The following is a 13,670-nucleotide window of genomic DNA, read 5'->3' on the forward strand; positions in this document are numbered from 1 at the left end:
GGGACCTTCACCACCAAGAGACCAGCTGGAGAGGATCAACGAACAGCATTGGGATCCACAGTGACGATATTTTCCTTATTCTGTCCCTGTCACTCTTTCTGTCCCCCCCGGCCCCAAATTTTCTACTTCTTTCTTTCTTTCTCTCTCTCTCTATCTCTCTCATATTTACCATCAAATAAAACCCCTACTATTGTCACTCCCATATGGTCTCGTTTGCACCTTAATTCGGGCAGAGGCATTTCTAATAACCTTAAAATTGGATCATAACAACACTGTATATATACACTGTAAGTGTATGTATATACTATATTAGTATTTTCATACAGAGGACAGACCAAAGCTTTTCCAATCCACCTTTTATCAAAGGACATTTCACTTTCTCACTGGCCTTCTGGTGATCTTCTCACCATGGAAAAAAAGGTGGAGTAATTTGGCTCCCTATCAGACTTGCAGAAAAAGGCAAGTCTAGTCCATGACAGGAGATGAGAAGGAGAGAAGGATTTGTCCTTGGAATGGCTCTCTCTGGCCAGCAGCCACATGGAATTTCACTGTTAGGAGCAAGTTGCCTGGTCAAAGGTGGAAAGAAAGAGCTTCCCAGCCATCCCTGGATGAAAACAAAAGCTTCATGTACCGGCATTCATATTTTCTCCACAGGTCTACACAAAGGAAGGGGCTGTAACAGGGCTGGCTGCTGCAGGCACTGGAATGGCATCCCATGGTGACTCCTTGCCGCTTCAGAATTAATCCGAACTCTGTGCTTCTGCCTTCCACGAGGAGTGGCTGACCATCCAGCTGGACATCACGCATACAACCTGCATCCAAGCAGAGGAGTATGCAGAGAAGTACCTTAAGTTAGCTACTTCCCCACCTCAAGCCTTGCCCCAAGCACATAAGCAGGAGAACATAGAGCATTGCTGAAAACTTAAAACATGGTTTAAAAATATCCTTATACCCCTTATCAGTTTTATTTTAGAAGGAGAGCTACAGAACATGTGTCTATTTTGCTCTGGTCAATTACAGATTGACAGTACTTCTCCAGGAGAGCTGCACTGTACCAATAACACAATTAAGCAGAACTGTGCTATGAACCAGAACAGCTCCACTAAATTAATCTAGATTTAAGATATAATCGTAAAATTGGGGCTGAATAAGAAGCAACAGAATGGAAAAAGCTGTCTTCGTGTTGAACCACAATCTCAAAGTCTCAGCACTTCATCTGAGGAAATGGAGAGAGCACCACAAATTGCCTTGCAATTCTTTCTCCTTCTGCCAGGAGTTATTTTGCCTGTTCCTTAAACCCTTCCAAGGCAAAAACAGGAGTGAAGCTCACACCCTGAGTATACTGCTTGAGGCATGGGAAACCCTGATCTAGTGGAAGTGCCCCTGCCCATGACAGAGGGTATGGAACTAGATGATCTTTAAGACCTCTTCCAACCCATTCTATGATTCTGTGAAACAAAAAACTGAAGTGCTGTTTTTTAATATTTACAGGAAATCTCACATCTTCACTAGAACCAGATACAATGGCACATAGGGTTGAACATTGAATTCCCCAGTAAAGGAGGGGCATAGCAGTCTAATGGGAATTGTTACCTGGGTTTTAGACTATCCAATATACTCAAAGATGCCACTTTCAGGCTTTAATTCCCCACTATTAGGAATCCATCATATCACTTACCTTGGAAATCACTCTCTGAATGACTGGGAAGGTGGTTTCCTAGCACGATGCTTGCCCAATCAATTTCAAGCCATCTATTCGTATTCAAGACAGAGGTGACTTCTTGATCACCTCCACCACTGTTAACACGCAGGGTAAATTCATTGTTGTAGCGCTCCATGGTCAGAAGAACCCACTGGCCATTGTTTATACGTAATGTCGTCATTCTCAAGGAGTGATTTTTGTCCCCCAAACTGAAGTTAACGCTAAAAAACCCCTCAACCACCTAGAGGAAGATGATAAACACCTTTAATAACAGAAATGCACTTCTAAATATTATTACACAGTTCTGCCTCAAGAAAGGGATGTGAGTTTTTAAAATGGAAATGGCACTCTTGTTTTTAAGTGCTTTATTCCCAGATAAAGGCTACCACAAGAAAACTGCAGGTGCAGGAATTACCAACTCTTTTTTTTACAGGCCACTCTTCTAATTCACATGAACTTTTTAATCAGTATTCTCCCTACTAATATCTATCTCTAAGTCTTCCCAGCTGACCCTCCTGTTTCAATTAGAATAATTACCCTCTCTGTAGCTAATATAGTCCGGACAGCTTTTTCAACAGCAATGAAAGTGTAGAGATAAGTTTTACAGACAGGGACAGACAGAAGCAAAGGGAAAAAGCAAGCAGGATGGAACAATCTTCTTCATTCACATGCATCACATGGACATTTTGCAAGCAGTGCAAACTAGAATTTATGCCATGAAAGAGTAATACTGAGAAGGACAACACAAATGAGAGTAGTTACCCTCATATGGAAAATTCTTGCTCTTTATTACATTACAGAACAGGTGTCTTTAATCAGAAACTGCATCTTTTTCTCTTACTATGGAACTCTATGATAAATTAAGAGCACTCAAGCAGAACAGCTCTGCTCACCTCCAGTCGCATGTATCTGTTCCCATCTGCAGAGGCCAAGCTGAGGAGGGTGCTGTGGGAGAGCCGGGTGCGCACCATCAGCTGGATCCGAGTGCTTCGAGTGCTGAGGATGCTTCTTGGCTCATAATGGATCCAGCTGTCCCTTCCAAAAGCCCATTCTGGAAGAACTAAGCACAGCACATAAAATCAAAGTGAAAATCTCAGAAATGGCTTCTCCCTCAGATTTCTGCTCTTTGAGAATTTACTAGCTCTGAACGTCAGAGTTTTAGTTCTTAAGGAATTTTGGCAATATAATGAAGCATCATGGAAAGTAACCCCTGCCCTACTTTGAAGGGAATTAAGAGAAAACCAACAAATTAAGGCATTCAGAATTTAGGCAGGAAACGGACAATTAGGTACTGTCTCTTTCAGTCTGCCTGTTACAATCTATATGTTCTACCAATCACTCCTACACTGTGCCCAAATAACTTATTTTTTTAAAATCTGAAACATATTTTCCAGTAAAGTAGCTCATGTTGATCTGAAAAAAAGAAAAACCAAAGAACCCCTGGAGAAAACAACCAAAGAAAAGAGAGGATCAAATGTTTTTTTCAGTAGTTTAGTCCTGTGGTTAAAACTGCCACTGTTAGAAAATATGCACTTTACTTCCCATTTCAGTTGGCACAAGAGAAAGCCTCAGGGAAGGAACAGGATTTTTTAAATTACAAAGGGAGATTAAGTCAGTGTTTACTATTTTAACCAGGGAAAATGCACTGAAATTACTTGCTTCCCTATCACTCTGAAGAACCCAGGGTCCAGGACAGGGTTTGATGAAGTTGCACTGCACACTTCTGTGGAAATCAAACACCACTAAACTACTCAGGCCCTGATGCTCTTGCAGAGAAGGCACCTATTTCAGTCTCATTAGCTAACAGCAATCATAGATCTGTTTTGGGCCAAGCTTAGTTGAAAAAAAGAAGTTTCTTTTCACCAAATAAAGAGATAGTTCAAGTTAGTTAATAAGACAGGATGGACGCTGGGTCACCAACAGCTCATCAGAGGTCAGTGTCATGCAAGTAGAAATCCGAAGAGTACCCAGTTCATCCTGGGATTTGGTTCCCAGGACATGAAATATGAAATGATCAAGAGACTTAATTTCTGCACTCTCTTTTCCTCTCACTGTTTGTCTTCTCTCTTTCCTTACTTGAAGCATGTTTTCTTTTTTCCTCTGGCTTTTCCCCCTCACATTATTCTTCCTAACCCAGTTGTCTCGTTCTCTATCTCTGCAGCTACAGGCTCTAGCTGATGAGCAGGCATGGGTTTTCCTGGGATGCTCCAGTGACTCCTGTCCCCAGCTGTCTGCTCCTTGCTGTGAGTGTGTCACAGTCATTCATAAAGCACCAGCTGCACACCAGCATTTTGCAGCCCAATGTATTACAAGAAGATGATGCCAATCAAAGTTGTTCTGTTACATCAGGATATGACTTATGGATTTTGAACAATTACTTTCTGATCCCTTGGCTTGTCCCACAGTAATGAGGGGTAGAACCAATACAGCAGTTGGGCTTGTGAAGCAGCATTTCAAAATAATGCAAAACAGAGTAGGATTTGAATCCAGGCAGGTATTTATAAACAATTATAATCTGTCTGTAAAACACTGTGCAAATAGCTGAACTATATTAACCAATTCTGTGGTCATTATGAACACCTTAAACAGTGAATGCTCCAGGCCTAGACCATGGCAATTACAATTTCAGTCCTCCCCCTTGTTGGACAGACAGAACTTCCACTGAGCAATTTACTGTCACACTTTTCAAGTCTTGTGTGGCAGATGGAGAAAGAAGAGAGGGTCTGGCTGCCTGCATAGGGTATTACTGTTCTGTATACAAGACGGAAAATTAAGTACATTGAGCTGAAAGGATATGTGTAATGCACCACTGTCCTGTTCATTAATTCCAACACATTGATCCAACACTAGCTTGCAAGCACTCCTTTCCTGGTGCTCACTGCTGCTCATCCTCACCTGTCCCTCACTCAAACTACAGGACTGAGTGGGATAATTCTCTTCCAACAAACAGAGTTATGGGGCACTGGTGCTCTTTACAGACTTTTATGATCAACCCCATCATTTGTACCTTGTATCTAGAGACAGGTAGTCCCAATAAATACCTGCCACTCACTTCTGATTTCTGCTTGGCTGATGGAGGTTTTAAGATAGAGGGGATAGAGGCAACTTCAAGTGTATATCCCCTGTACCCTGAACATGGCTGTGGGCTACTAGGAGTTAAATAATGTATTTCCTTACTTTTTGAATTGTGCTAAAATTTCCCACTTTGTTCCAACGTCTCTGAGGTTTTCGTTATCCACCATGTGAAGCTTTTGTTCTCTGATATATATTTCATGCTGATTTTGTACAGGATAATACATTTGTTGCAGCCAGCCTGATATTATGCCCCCACATACACCCACTGCTGTGGTCTAGGGGCATTGCTCAACTTGCAATTCATTCTAATGACAAATGCAAATGCAATTATCACCATTATGTAAATGCAAAATGGGGCCTGAAGATAACAAGAGGGCTATGCCCACAGGTTTCACATGTTCATTAAACTTCATTTTGTGATCAGCATGAGCAGAGGAAAAAGGCACAAGGCAGAATAATTCACCTTTCACCACTGAGAAATAAGATGGTGATAAAAAGGACAAAACAACCTGTCTGACCACTTCCCTCCCCTGCAAAATAAAGCAGCTCTCAACACAACCCTCATCTGCGACATTATTTAACAAGAGTCAAAAGGATCTTTACATCTGTGAAGATCTAAATCATTCTCAGACTACAGCATGGTTTTACTAATCTATTCAGTTCGAAGTCATGGCAGTATGACTTTGAACATTAGAACAGTGTATCTGATGCTGTTCCCACAGATCCTCACCACAAATTTCTCCCTAGAACTTGCAATACCTTTTTCACATGCCAATCCAGCGTATCCTGGGGAACAATCACAGTGAAAGAAATCCCAGCCACCAACACATTTGCCATGGGTGCCACAGGAGGCCATCCCACCACTCTGACACATTTCATCTGTAAGGACACAGCCAGGAACACTGTTGAGGGACTCTGCAGGGTGCTCTAAATCATAGACCTGGAAAAGGTCAAAGAAAACCATCACATCAGGTGCCTACAATTATCAGCAGCAAACCCAAAACTGATCTTTGTGGCCCTACCTTGCTATCAACAATGACATTGCGTATGCAGCCCACAAACCCTCTGAAGTGCCTTTGTGAGTCGTGGTAAGGCAAGGTCTTTTTAACTCCACCCAGCTGCAGGGGCTGACGGCCGCTCAAGAGCTTGCCCATGCTGAAGAGGAGGGACGGAAAGAAAGAATTAGTGGCACACAAAATACAGCAGCTTGGCTGATTTCACCACCCTACCCCCACCTTTTTCAGCAGCTCTTTTGAGTAGTTGTGTTTCCTTTTTTTTTGGTTTTGTTTTTTTACCTTTGAGATCCCACAATCTCTCCAGAAGCTTCACAGGCAGACAGATCCATTTGGGACGTCTTCTTAGTGACACTGCCATTGTCTCTAACTGAGACATTTACACAGTGGTCAAGAATCAGCTTCACCTCCTACAAAAAGGCATTATTTAAAAGAATTATATCCAGAGATGTGCATATATTTTAATTACATATTTTCTTTCACTTAGCAGAAGGTAGACTAGTAACTACAATTACAGTGCAGGAAACTTAAGTTAAAATAATAAAATGCTCCACATACTAATCTGGAAGGTTATTGCACATGGTGTGTAACTAAAGAGCCACACAAAAAAAAGATCTGTTTCTGCCATGACCGTACCGAGTCATTGACATAGTAAAGGGATCATAGGACATTCTTGGAGTTTTCTGCAAAATCAGAATGCAGAGAGATAACCTAGCAGAGCAGAAGGTTTGTCAGGCTCCCATCCCAGATTCTGACATGCCCTTCAGCTTGTCTTATGAGGGAGAAAGGGGGAACCTAGCAGGTGCCTTCAGCAGTGTTATATCAGCAAGATGTTCCCTCTACACAAAAGCGTATCTATCTCCTTTGTGCTACACATCTAAAGTCTCTTGGTGGGGCAGGGCTTCTCACTCAGATAAAGCATGAATATTTCACTCAATCACATCAGGAAGCATTTAGCCCCTGGATTATCACAACTCTGTTGTCTAAGCAGCAGGCAGGATAACTAAACAGAGGAAATAACATGGCCTGTTTCATAAGTGGATCAAACTTCTCCAGGCCATGTTCTGCTTCATTGCTTCAAGACTAAGAGGATGTGCAAACTGACAAACTTCTATCCCTGCTTTTCCAGAGATGATGGAAAATTGATTGATTGATTGATTGATTGATTGATAAAATAGCCCTAAAGAAGGGAGGAAGGATTTGTGAGGAATAACTAGGTACATGAATTAATGCTTACACAGGACTTCCCAAATTTACACTTGCCTTTCCATCATTTATAATTTTAATATTGTGCCAGCGGCGATCTGCAACATTAACTTTTTGTGACAGCTGCAGGAAAAGCTCACCAGAGCTGTGTCTCACAGTCAGTGATGGGACACCACCAGAGAGTTCTGCAAAGAAAAGACTCTTATTGGATATGTAGTAACCATGTTCCCACTCAATTGAAGTTGAAATGACTGTTGCAGTTAGATTTTAGTTGGAAAAGATCTTTAGACAGCTTAAAAAAAGTCCGGCTTCTAACAGTGACACAAGGATATATGAATTAGGCATACTGGCAAACTATTGGGCATTTTCCTTATTCTCCAAAAGTAACTTTCTGAGACTTTTTAAAAATAAAAACCCCAAACCTATGAACTAAGTAGAATCTCACCTTCACACAAACACAAACAAATGCTTTATAAGGTGCTAACCTAAAGCGAGGAAATTTTCCTGTTGTCCAGGCTGCCCTTGTGCCACTGGTCCATGGTACAACAGAAGGCCATCAACAACTTCAGTGATAAACTCTAAGGAGATGCGGCTCTCAAAGCAAGGCTGAAGAGGAGGGAACCAGGCATAACCGTGGCCTCTAAAGCTGTGTTTTGTCTGCTGGCAGTCTGGTCCATGAAAGTTTGCAGCACATTTGCATCTATTAAATAAAAAAATAAAAGCAAATATCCACCATGCAAACAGAAGATGCAAAGGTCTCTTCTGACAACAGGACTCTCCACTTTAAACACAGGACCCCATGTTCCCTAGGCCATAGTACAGGTAAAGCACTAGCAAAACTTCTGTCAAAAAATGTTTTGACTTGTTTGTACAAACACAATATAAATTTAGTCCAAATTATAATATGTCTATGCAAGGATATTCTGTGAATAAATGATGGAGCTATTGTAATAAATAAAGCCCATGAAAACCTCTTATCTCTTCAGCATAAAAAATGAAAAACACACTTTTCACTAGGCTTGGTTATCAGCTTGTTTGAAGACTGTATAATGCTGAGAGCAAAAGCAAAGGAATCACAGAATCATAGAATGCCAGGCTGGAAGGGCCTCAAGTATAATTTGGTCCAACTTTTCTTGGCAAAAGAATGATCTAGACAAGATGGCCCAGAATCCTGGTAGTCGAATCTCAAGTGTCCATTGTTGGGTAAGTCACCACCTCCCTGGGCAGATTAATACAATGGTTGATTATTCTCATTGGGAAAAAATTCTGCTTGTGTCCCATCAGGGTCTCCACAGGAAGGGTGTGGGAAGGTAATATCACCCAGAAAAAGTGAGATGTGGTAGTCATAGATCTTGACATCTTCACTCTTACTGCAAGATACTTGCTAGTTTATTTCTCTTACACCATCAAACAATAGATGCTTGGTGTACTTTCTTTAATACTCTGTAGAAAAGAGTAACCACAGTATGACAGTAACAGAACCTGCAAGTGGGAAACCGAAGGAACAACAGAAATGGGCAGAAAGACAGGAAGGGAAATCATCTGGGGTCCTATTTCTTAGTTTCTGTTTCCCATAGATTGCTAGTATCTACTGAGAGCAGAATGACGGGGGTAGGATGCAGGAAAAATATGACACACAAAGCTACTGAAAATGGAGCAGAAGCAAAGAAACCTCGGAGCTGAACAAATGATAGGTGGCAGAGCCTACCTAGAGTATCTGGGAAGCAAAATTTCCCTGTCTGATTACACCTGAGCAGCAAGGTCAGACTGAGAACTTTAGCATGACAAGATCTTCTGCAGCTTCAGTCTGAGTCCTGTCACCCCTACCAAGGGTGCTGTGAAGAGGCTGGCCAGTGTTTCTGCTTTCCTATGTTGGGATGATTATTTTTAAGCAAACATGCTGAAAACCACATTCTGGAAGAGGACCACGCTGATTCTGAGCTAGTACAGTCCCATATTTTTTTTATCTTTATACTATATTATCTACGAGATCTCATTTTTGGAGAAACAAATGAGGCAAGAAATGTGGGGAAGAAGTTATTAAGTGACTAAAGAGATGTGATTTGGGTGTTTAACAGCATTAAAGCTTTAAAGGCGGGCTGCACAAACTAAGAGCATTTTGCAGGGTGGCATTAATGGGACTGGTGCAGCCTGGAATATTCCCGAGGTTTTCCTAGAGACTATGTTGAACGTAAAATATATGTACCTGAAAATAGAGGTTCTTTTGCAAGACCTGTGTATGAAGTATAACAAAACTTAGATCTGCCACATTGAGAAGACATGCAATAATGGTTCCTGAAGCTTGGACTCATCCTCCTTACAGACTGCACTACATGCATTTTGTTTGCACACCGGATGAAGCTTTACCAACCTGTAGCCAAAATCAGTATCCACACATGTGCCACCATTGAGACAAGGGATTGTCTGGTATGAGGAGCAGGAAAGATGAGGATTCTCCCGAGCAGCACAGCCACACACAGCATGACTCAGGACTGTCACAGACACCAGTGAAACGCTTCCAGCTGTGGTTATGGTTGGTACATGGTTCTGTTCATGCTTACTGATACATCCGCTGCTGTGAGCGCAGTCTGCAGTCACACATTCATCAATGCCAATCTGGGTGATATTTATGTCCAGAATGCTTTCCAACTGTGAAGAGCAATTAGTTGCATTCACCAGACTTTTCCACAAAGTTCACCGATGACAGCAATGAAAAGCCCAAGTCTTACTTCTTTTCAAAACTGGCTGCTGTGCCAATTCCTTCCAATGTCTACCTCACCCTATACCACCAAAGGCAGCTCAATCTGGCATCTATTAGTGCCAAGGTGTAAGTCAATTACAGCTTGAATAAGCATTTTGAGGGCAAAAATACTGTCAATATTCATTAGAGACTGAGTGGATAAAGTTTTATCACTAATGCTTCTGATGCATTATTTACACAGCATCCAAACTATATTTTTAATTTGAACTTCTGACTTAAAGATACTGGGAATTGTCATCAGATAGTGAAGAAATAGCTTTTCTGGCGAGAAGGAGTTGGTACAGCTCTGCACTAACATGTTTCCAACAGGGCAAATAATTTAACTCTTCTCAATGTTTTGGGGTTTTTTTTGCAAGAGGGGAAGGAACTTTACTAAATTTAAAACACACATTTTCAACCTGGGTTTCTACTGAAGAGTGGCTCTTTTACTGCTTTGCTCTCTTAAGTTTAGAAACTTGAAACGTTTGACTGGTTTGTGAGTTTTAACTAGAGAACCAAAAATTAAAACATTAAGGCATCATGTAGAAAGGCAACAACCAAACACATTCTTTATACAGAGTTTTACAGTCTTTTCAATAGGAAAAACATGTTCACAGTCCTAAAAGCATGTTGTGTTTAGGTGACTTCATATGTATTTAGAATCTGGCTTCCAAAACATTCCTATTTGAAACTTTTAGTGTAAGTGCAAAAGGATTTTTTGATTTTACTGATTAGAACTATCTATTTTCCTCACACATTACTCCCTCAATCTTTCTGATTGTTCACATTCACTAGGTAATGGGCATTACCTGAATAGACACAACAAGAAGATGCTGAGGTTTCATATACAGGATGGACACTTACCCATGCTCTAGAAGCTGCTACATTGCCATTAAGTTTTTCTGCTTTATAATAAGGTGGACCATAAACTGCAAACCAAACATCAATCCCTTGGGTTGGACTTGGGCTATTCAGTACACTGAAAATGTGAACATTTTCCAGTTGAACTGAGAGAATTTCTGAAAGCAGCTTCTTCATCTGGTAGTATTTACTTTGTTTTTCAGGGGATTGGGATATGAACTCCTCTGGTGTGGTACCTGTAATAGAAGTTGATAACTTGACACACATATTTCTTGCAACTGTTGTAGCAATAGAAGAGAGGAGCATCACAGCATAAATATTAAGGTTGGAGAAAATGGACTCATCTGCAAATTCAGGAGTATTTTCATTTTTAGGCTCTGAAATTTTCTGTGCTTGCTTCTGCTAAGCATGTGTGTTCTGAATCTAGTAGACTTTTATTAATTTCTGATTTTTTAAAAATTATTTTTTAAAATCAGAAACATGTTTAAGAAGATTTTTTTCACAAAGGCTGAAAGAATTTGATGAATTTCGAGCAGACGCTTGTTCGAATGAAAGTTTTCTTCTGAAATATAAGTTTCTGGGGTTTTTAAAAGTTGATGTAGAAATCAGACAAACTTTTTCTTGCTTTTTTTTCTCCATACATGTTCTTTCACATGCAGCATCAGAGGAATGTGCAAAGATGCATTTTCAAACACTTACCGAGAAAGCTATTAATTCTCCAACACATCTAAGAGCATTCTAAGCAGAATTATAAGTATCACAGCAGTAACATTAAAGACATAGACCATACTTGAGCACATTGCTTACCTTTTATTCGTACAGAACCAGCATTATGGAGGGCATCATCTTTGATATCCTTCACGATAACCTTTGCAGTCGAGATAACATCTGGCCAGACTCCGTCAATGACTCTAACTCTTATGTTGTATGTTCCTGGTGGAGTTCCTTCTTTAATAGTCAGCAAACCTGAGTTATCATTAAGGATAAAGTACCTGTAATAAGAGTTAAGCCAAGGAACAAGCTATGAGAAGTTCAAAAGCTAAGTACTGAATTATCATCACTGATGGTTTTTCTGAACCACCTTCTACTTATCAAAGAAAGCAGATGTCTTCCCTCAAGAAGGAACAGAGCAGAACAGAACTTTTTTACATTGCCCCCTGTTGGCTCCTAATGACTCTTCACCAGTATACCATGAAGGTTTCTTCCTGCTGCTGTGTAGGAAGACAAAGGCTGCAATAGCCATAGCTTTGGAAACAGTGCAAACTCCTAGTGTAGATACATTCACTGAGAGTGACACCTCTGTCAAAACCTCTGAGTGGCACACGTACATCTCAGCCCCAGTCACAATCCAGACACTCCCAAGTCTACACATCCAGTATAAGGTCTTAAAACTAGTGGTGACATGGAAACACCAGGAGCTTGTATGGAGGAATCTGGAAGTTTGTGGGTATTATTTCTGTAGCGGCTCACTGATACAGATTATGGGTATGACTGTAAACAGGAATTTAGAATTCTGGCTCATGAGGCAATGGGAAGCATACTGGTTTGGCAGTCAGTGTTATTTACTGCAGTCTCACACTCAGAAGGGCTTTTGGAGATCTACACACAGAAGTGTCTAACCAACAAAATGCTTTTGCAGTCTTGTTTTCAAAAAAAAGTCAGTGTAAATACTTGCTATGATTTTGTGTGTGGTCAATTTTCCCATAAAATTTACACAACTCCCATTTTTCTCTCCAAATACCTTGATGTTTTCCCTTCAAAATGGTAGATTTTGTGATCCCAGTCATCAGCATCAGGGGCACTGACCTGGCCCAGTACAGTTGTGGGGAGAATACCTAGAACAACACAGCACACAAGTGGCACAGTCAGACCTCTCACATGAACACAAACACGTACTGGTCTAAGCACATGTGTTGTAAGCCTAAGAACTCTACAAAAATAGTTGTGGTAGTCCTCCAGAGATGTGCACCAGTTTGCAAATGCCACATGGTGCCTTGCTTACCAGATGTTTGCTGTTTGGCCACATAGATTTAATTCTACAGGTGGTTGCAATGAAAAGCAATGGGAAGGAAAAAGAAAAGCCACCTTTGAAAATTTTCACTATTTTACCTGCATTATCCAACCAACTTACAATGTGGTTTAGACAGGGATTGGTGTTCGGCAGGATAAACAACCAAAATGCAGACTGGGTTATAAAGGGCAAAAACCAATAGCAATTACAGCAAGATAGAAATTACAGCAAGATAGAGAGGATGTCCAAAATACAGTAACCAGGCTTATTTTGAGTAAATGGTGGGACTTTGGGGTGAGATGGAAAGCAGCATGTATTCTGCTGCTTTTGTATCCTCTCAGCGAAACTCACAAATTAGTATTTTCTGGATTTACAAAACTTATTTCTGAAGGAAAGGTCCATAAGTATCTGAATTTATAGATCTACTGTGTAAAGAATCAAGGATACACAAAGAGGATAAATGTGGGACTTCACCTTGTGACAAGGAACGGCACAAACCCTGAGGAACTGAATGCAAGGAGAGAAAACTGTACCTCTCTGGCAACCGTGGCAACATTCACTGGGTATTTTGCAGGAGACAGTATACAGGATGCCCTGGTGTTTGATTCCCACAGTATATGAATATAATATACAATGTGATAGTAGCCTTCTGATTCTGTCTCTCCTTTATATTTTAATTAATCAAAGATCTGAGGTCTTGAATAGTCCCTCCCAGAAGTTAACCAAAGTACCAATGATTTAAAAGATACAATGAAAATGGAATTCAGGCTTAATGAAAATGTTTGGTATTTAAGCTACAGGCAGAGTTTCTCAGCAAATAGAAACAATTCTATTCAATTTAACAATAAGCTGAACTTGACTAATCATGCAACAGGCAGAACATTTCAGTACAAATAAATGTGAACAGCATCTACTCAGAAGTAGTTCCTAGTGTGCCCACACCAAACAATCTGTTTAATGTGCTATCAAAACTGTAGGACACGGAGCAGAGTAGAAGAGGAAGGAATGCCCCGAGCCAACGTGGATGCAAGCATCCCAAAATCTTTTTAGCTGTATGGTTTA

At 40.6% G+C, this 13,670-nt stretch overlaps 1 protein-coding gene across 2 annotated transcripts in view; it reads right to left on the bottom strand.

The window, feature by feature from the left end:
• LOC103613015 (neural-cadherin) overlaps positions 1-13,670 on the bottom strand; it is a 41,656-nt gene that overhangs the window by 4,276 nt on the left and 23,710 nt on the right. For both annotated transcript variants that reach the window (XM_017730390.1, XM_017730391.1), the window contains exons 18-29: positions 12,339-12,432; positions 11,405-11,589; positions 10,601-10,833; positions 9,368-9,645; positions 7,482-7,696; positions 7,054-7,181; positions 6,073-6,200; positions 5,800-5,932; positions 5,537-5,717; positions 2,596-2,762; positions 1,679-1,943; positions 632-812 (exon numbers count right to left, since the gene is read on the bottom strand). In XM_017730390.1, the coding sequence (XP_017585879.1) occupies positions 632-812; positions 1,679-1,943; positions 2,596-2,762; positions 5,537-5,717; positions 5,800-5,932; positions 6,073-6,200; positions 7,054-7,181; positions 7,482-7,696; positions 9,368-9,645; positions 10,601-10,833; positions 11,405-11,589; positions 12,339-12,432 (2,188 nt within the window). The remainder of the gene's footprint in view (positions 1-631; positions 813-1,678; positions 1,944-2,595; positions 2,763-5,536; positions 5,718-5,799; positions 5,933-6,072; positions 6,201-7,053; positions 7,182-7,481; positions 7,697-9,367; positions 9,646-10,600; positions 10,834-11,404; positions 11,590-12,338; positions 12,433-13,670) is intronic.

The sequence above is a fragment of the Corvus brachyrhynchos genome, unplaced genomic scaffold, assembly GCF_000691975.1.
Source record: "Corvus brachyrhynchos isolate BGI_N302 unplaced genomic scaffold, ASM69197v1 scaffold302, whole genome shotgun sequence".
Taxonomy (NCBI): domain Eukaryota; kingdom Metazoa; phylum Chordata; class Aves; order Passeriformes; family Corvidae; genus Corvus; species Corvus brachyrhynchos.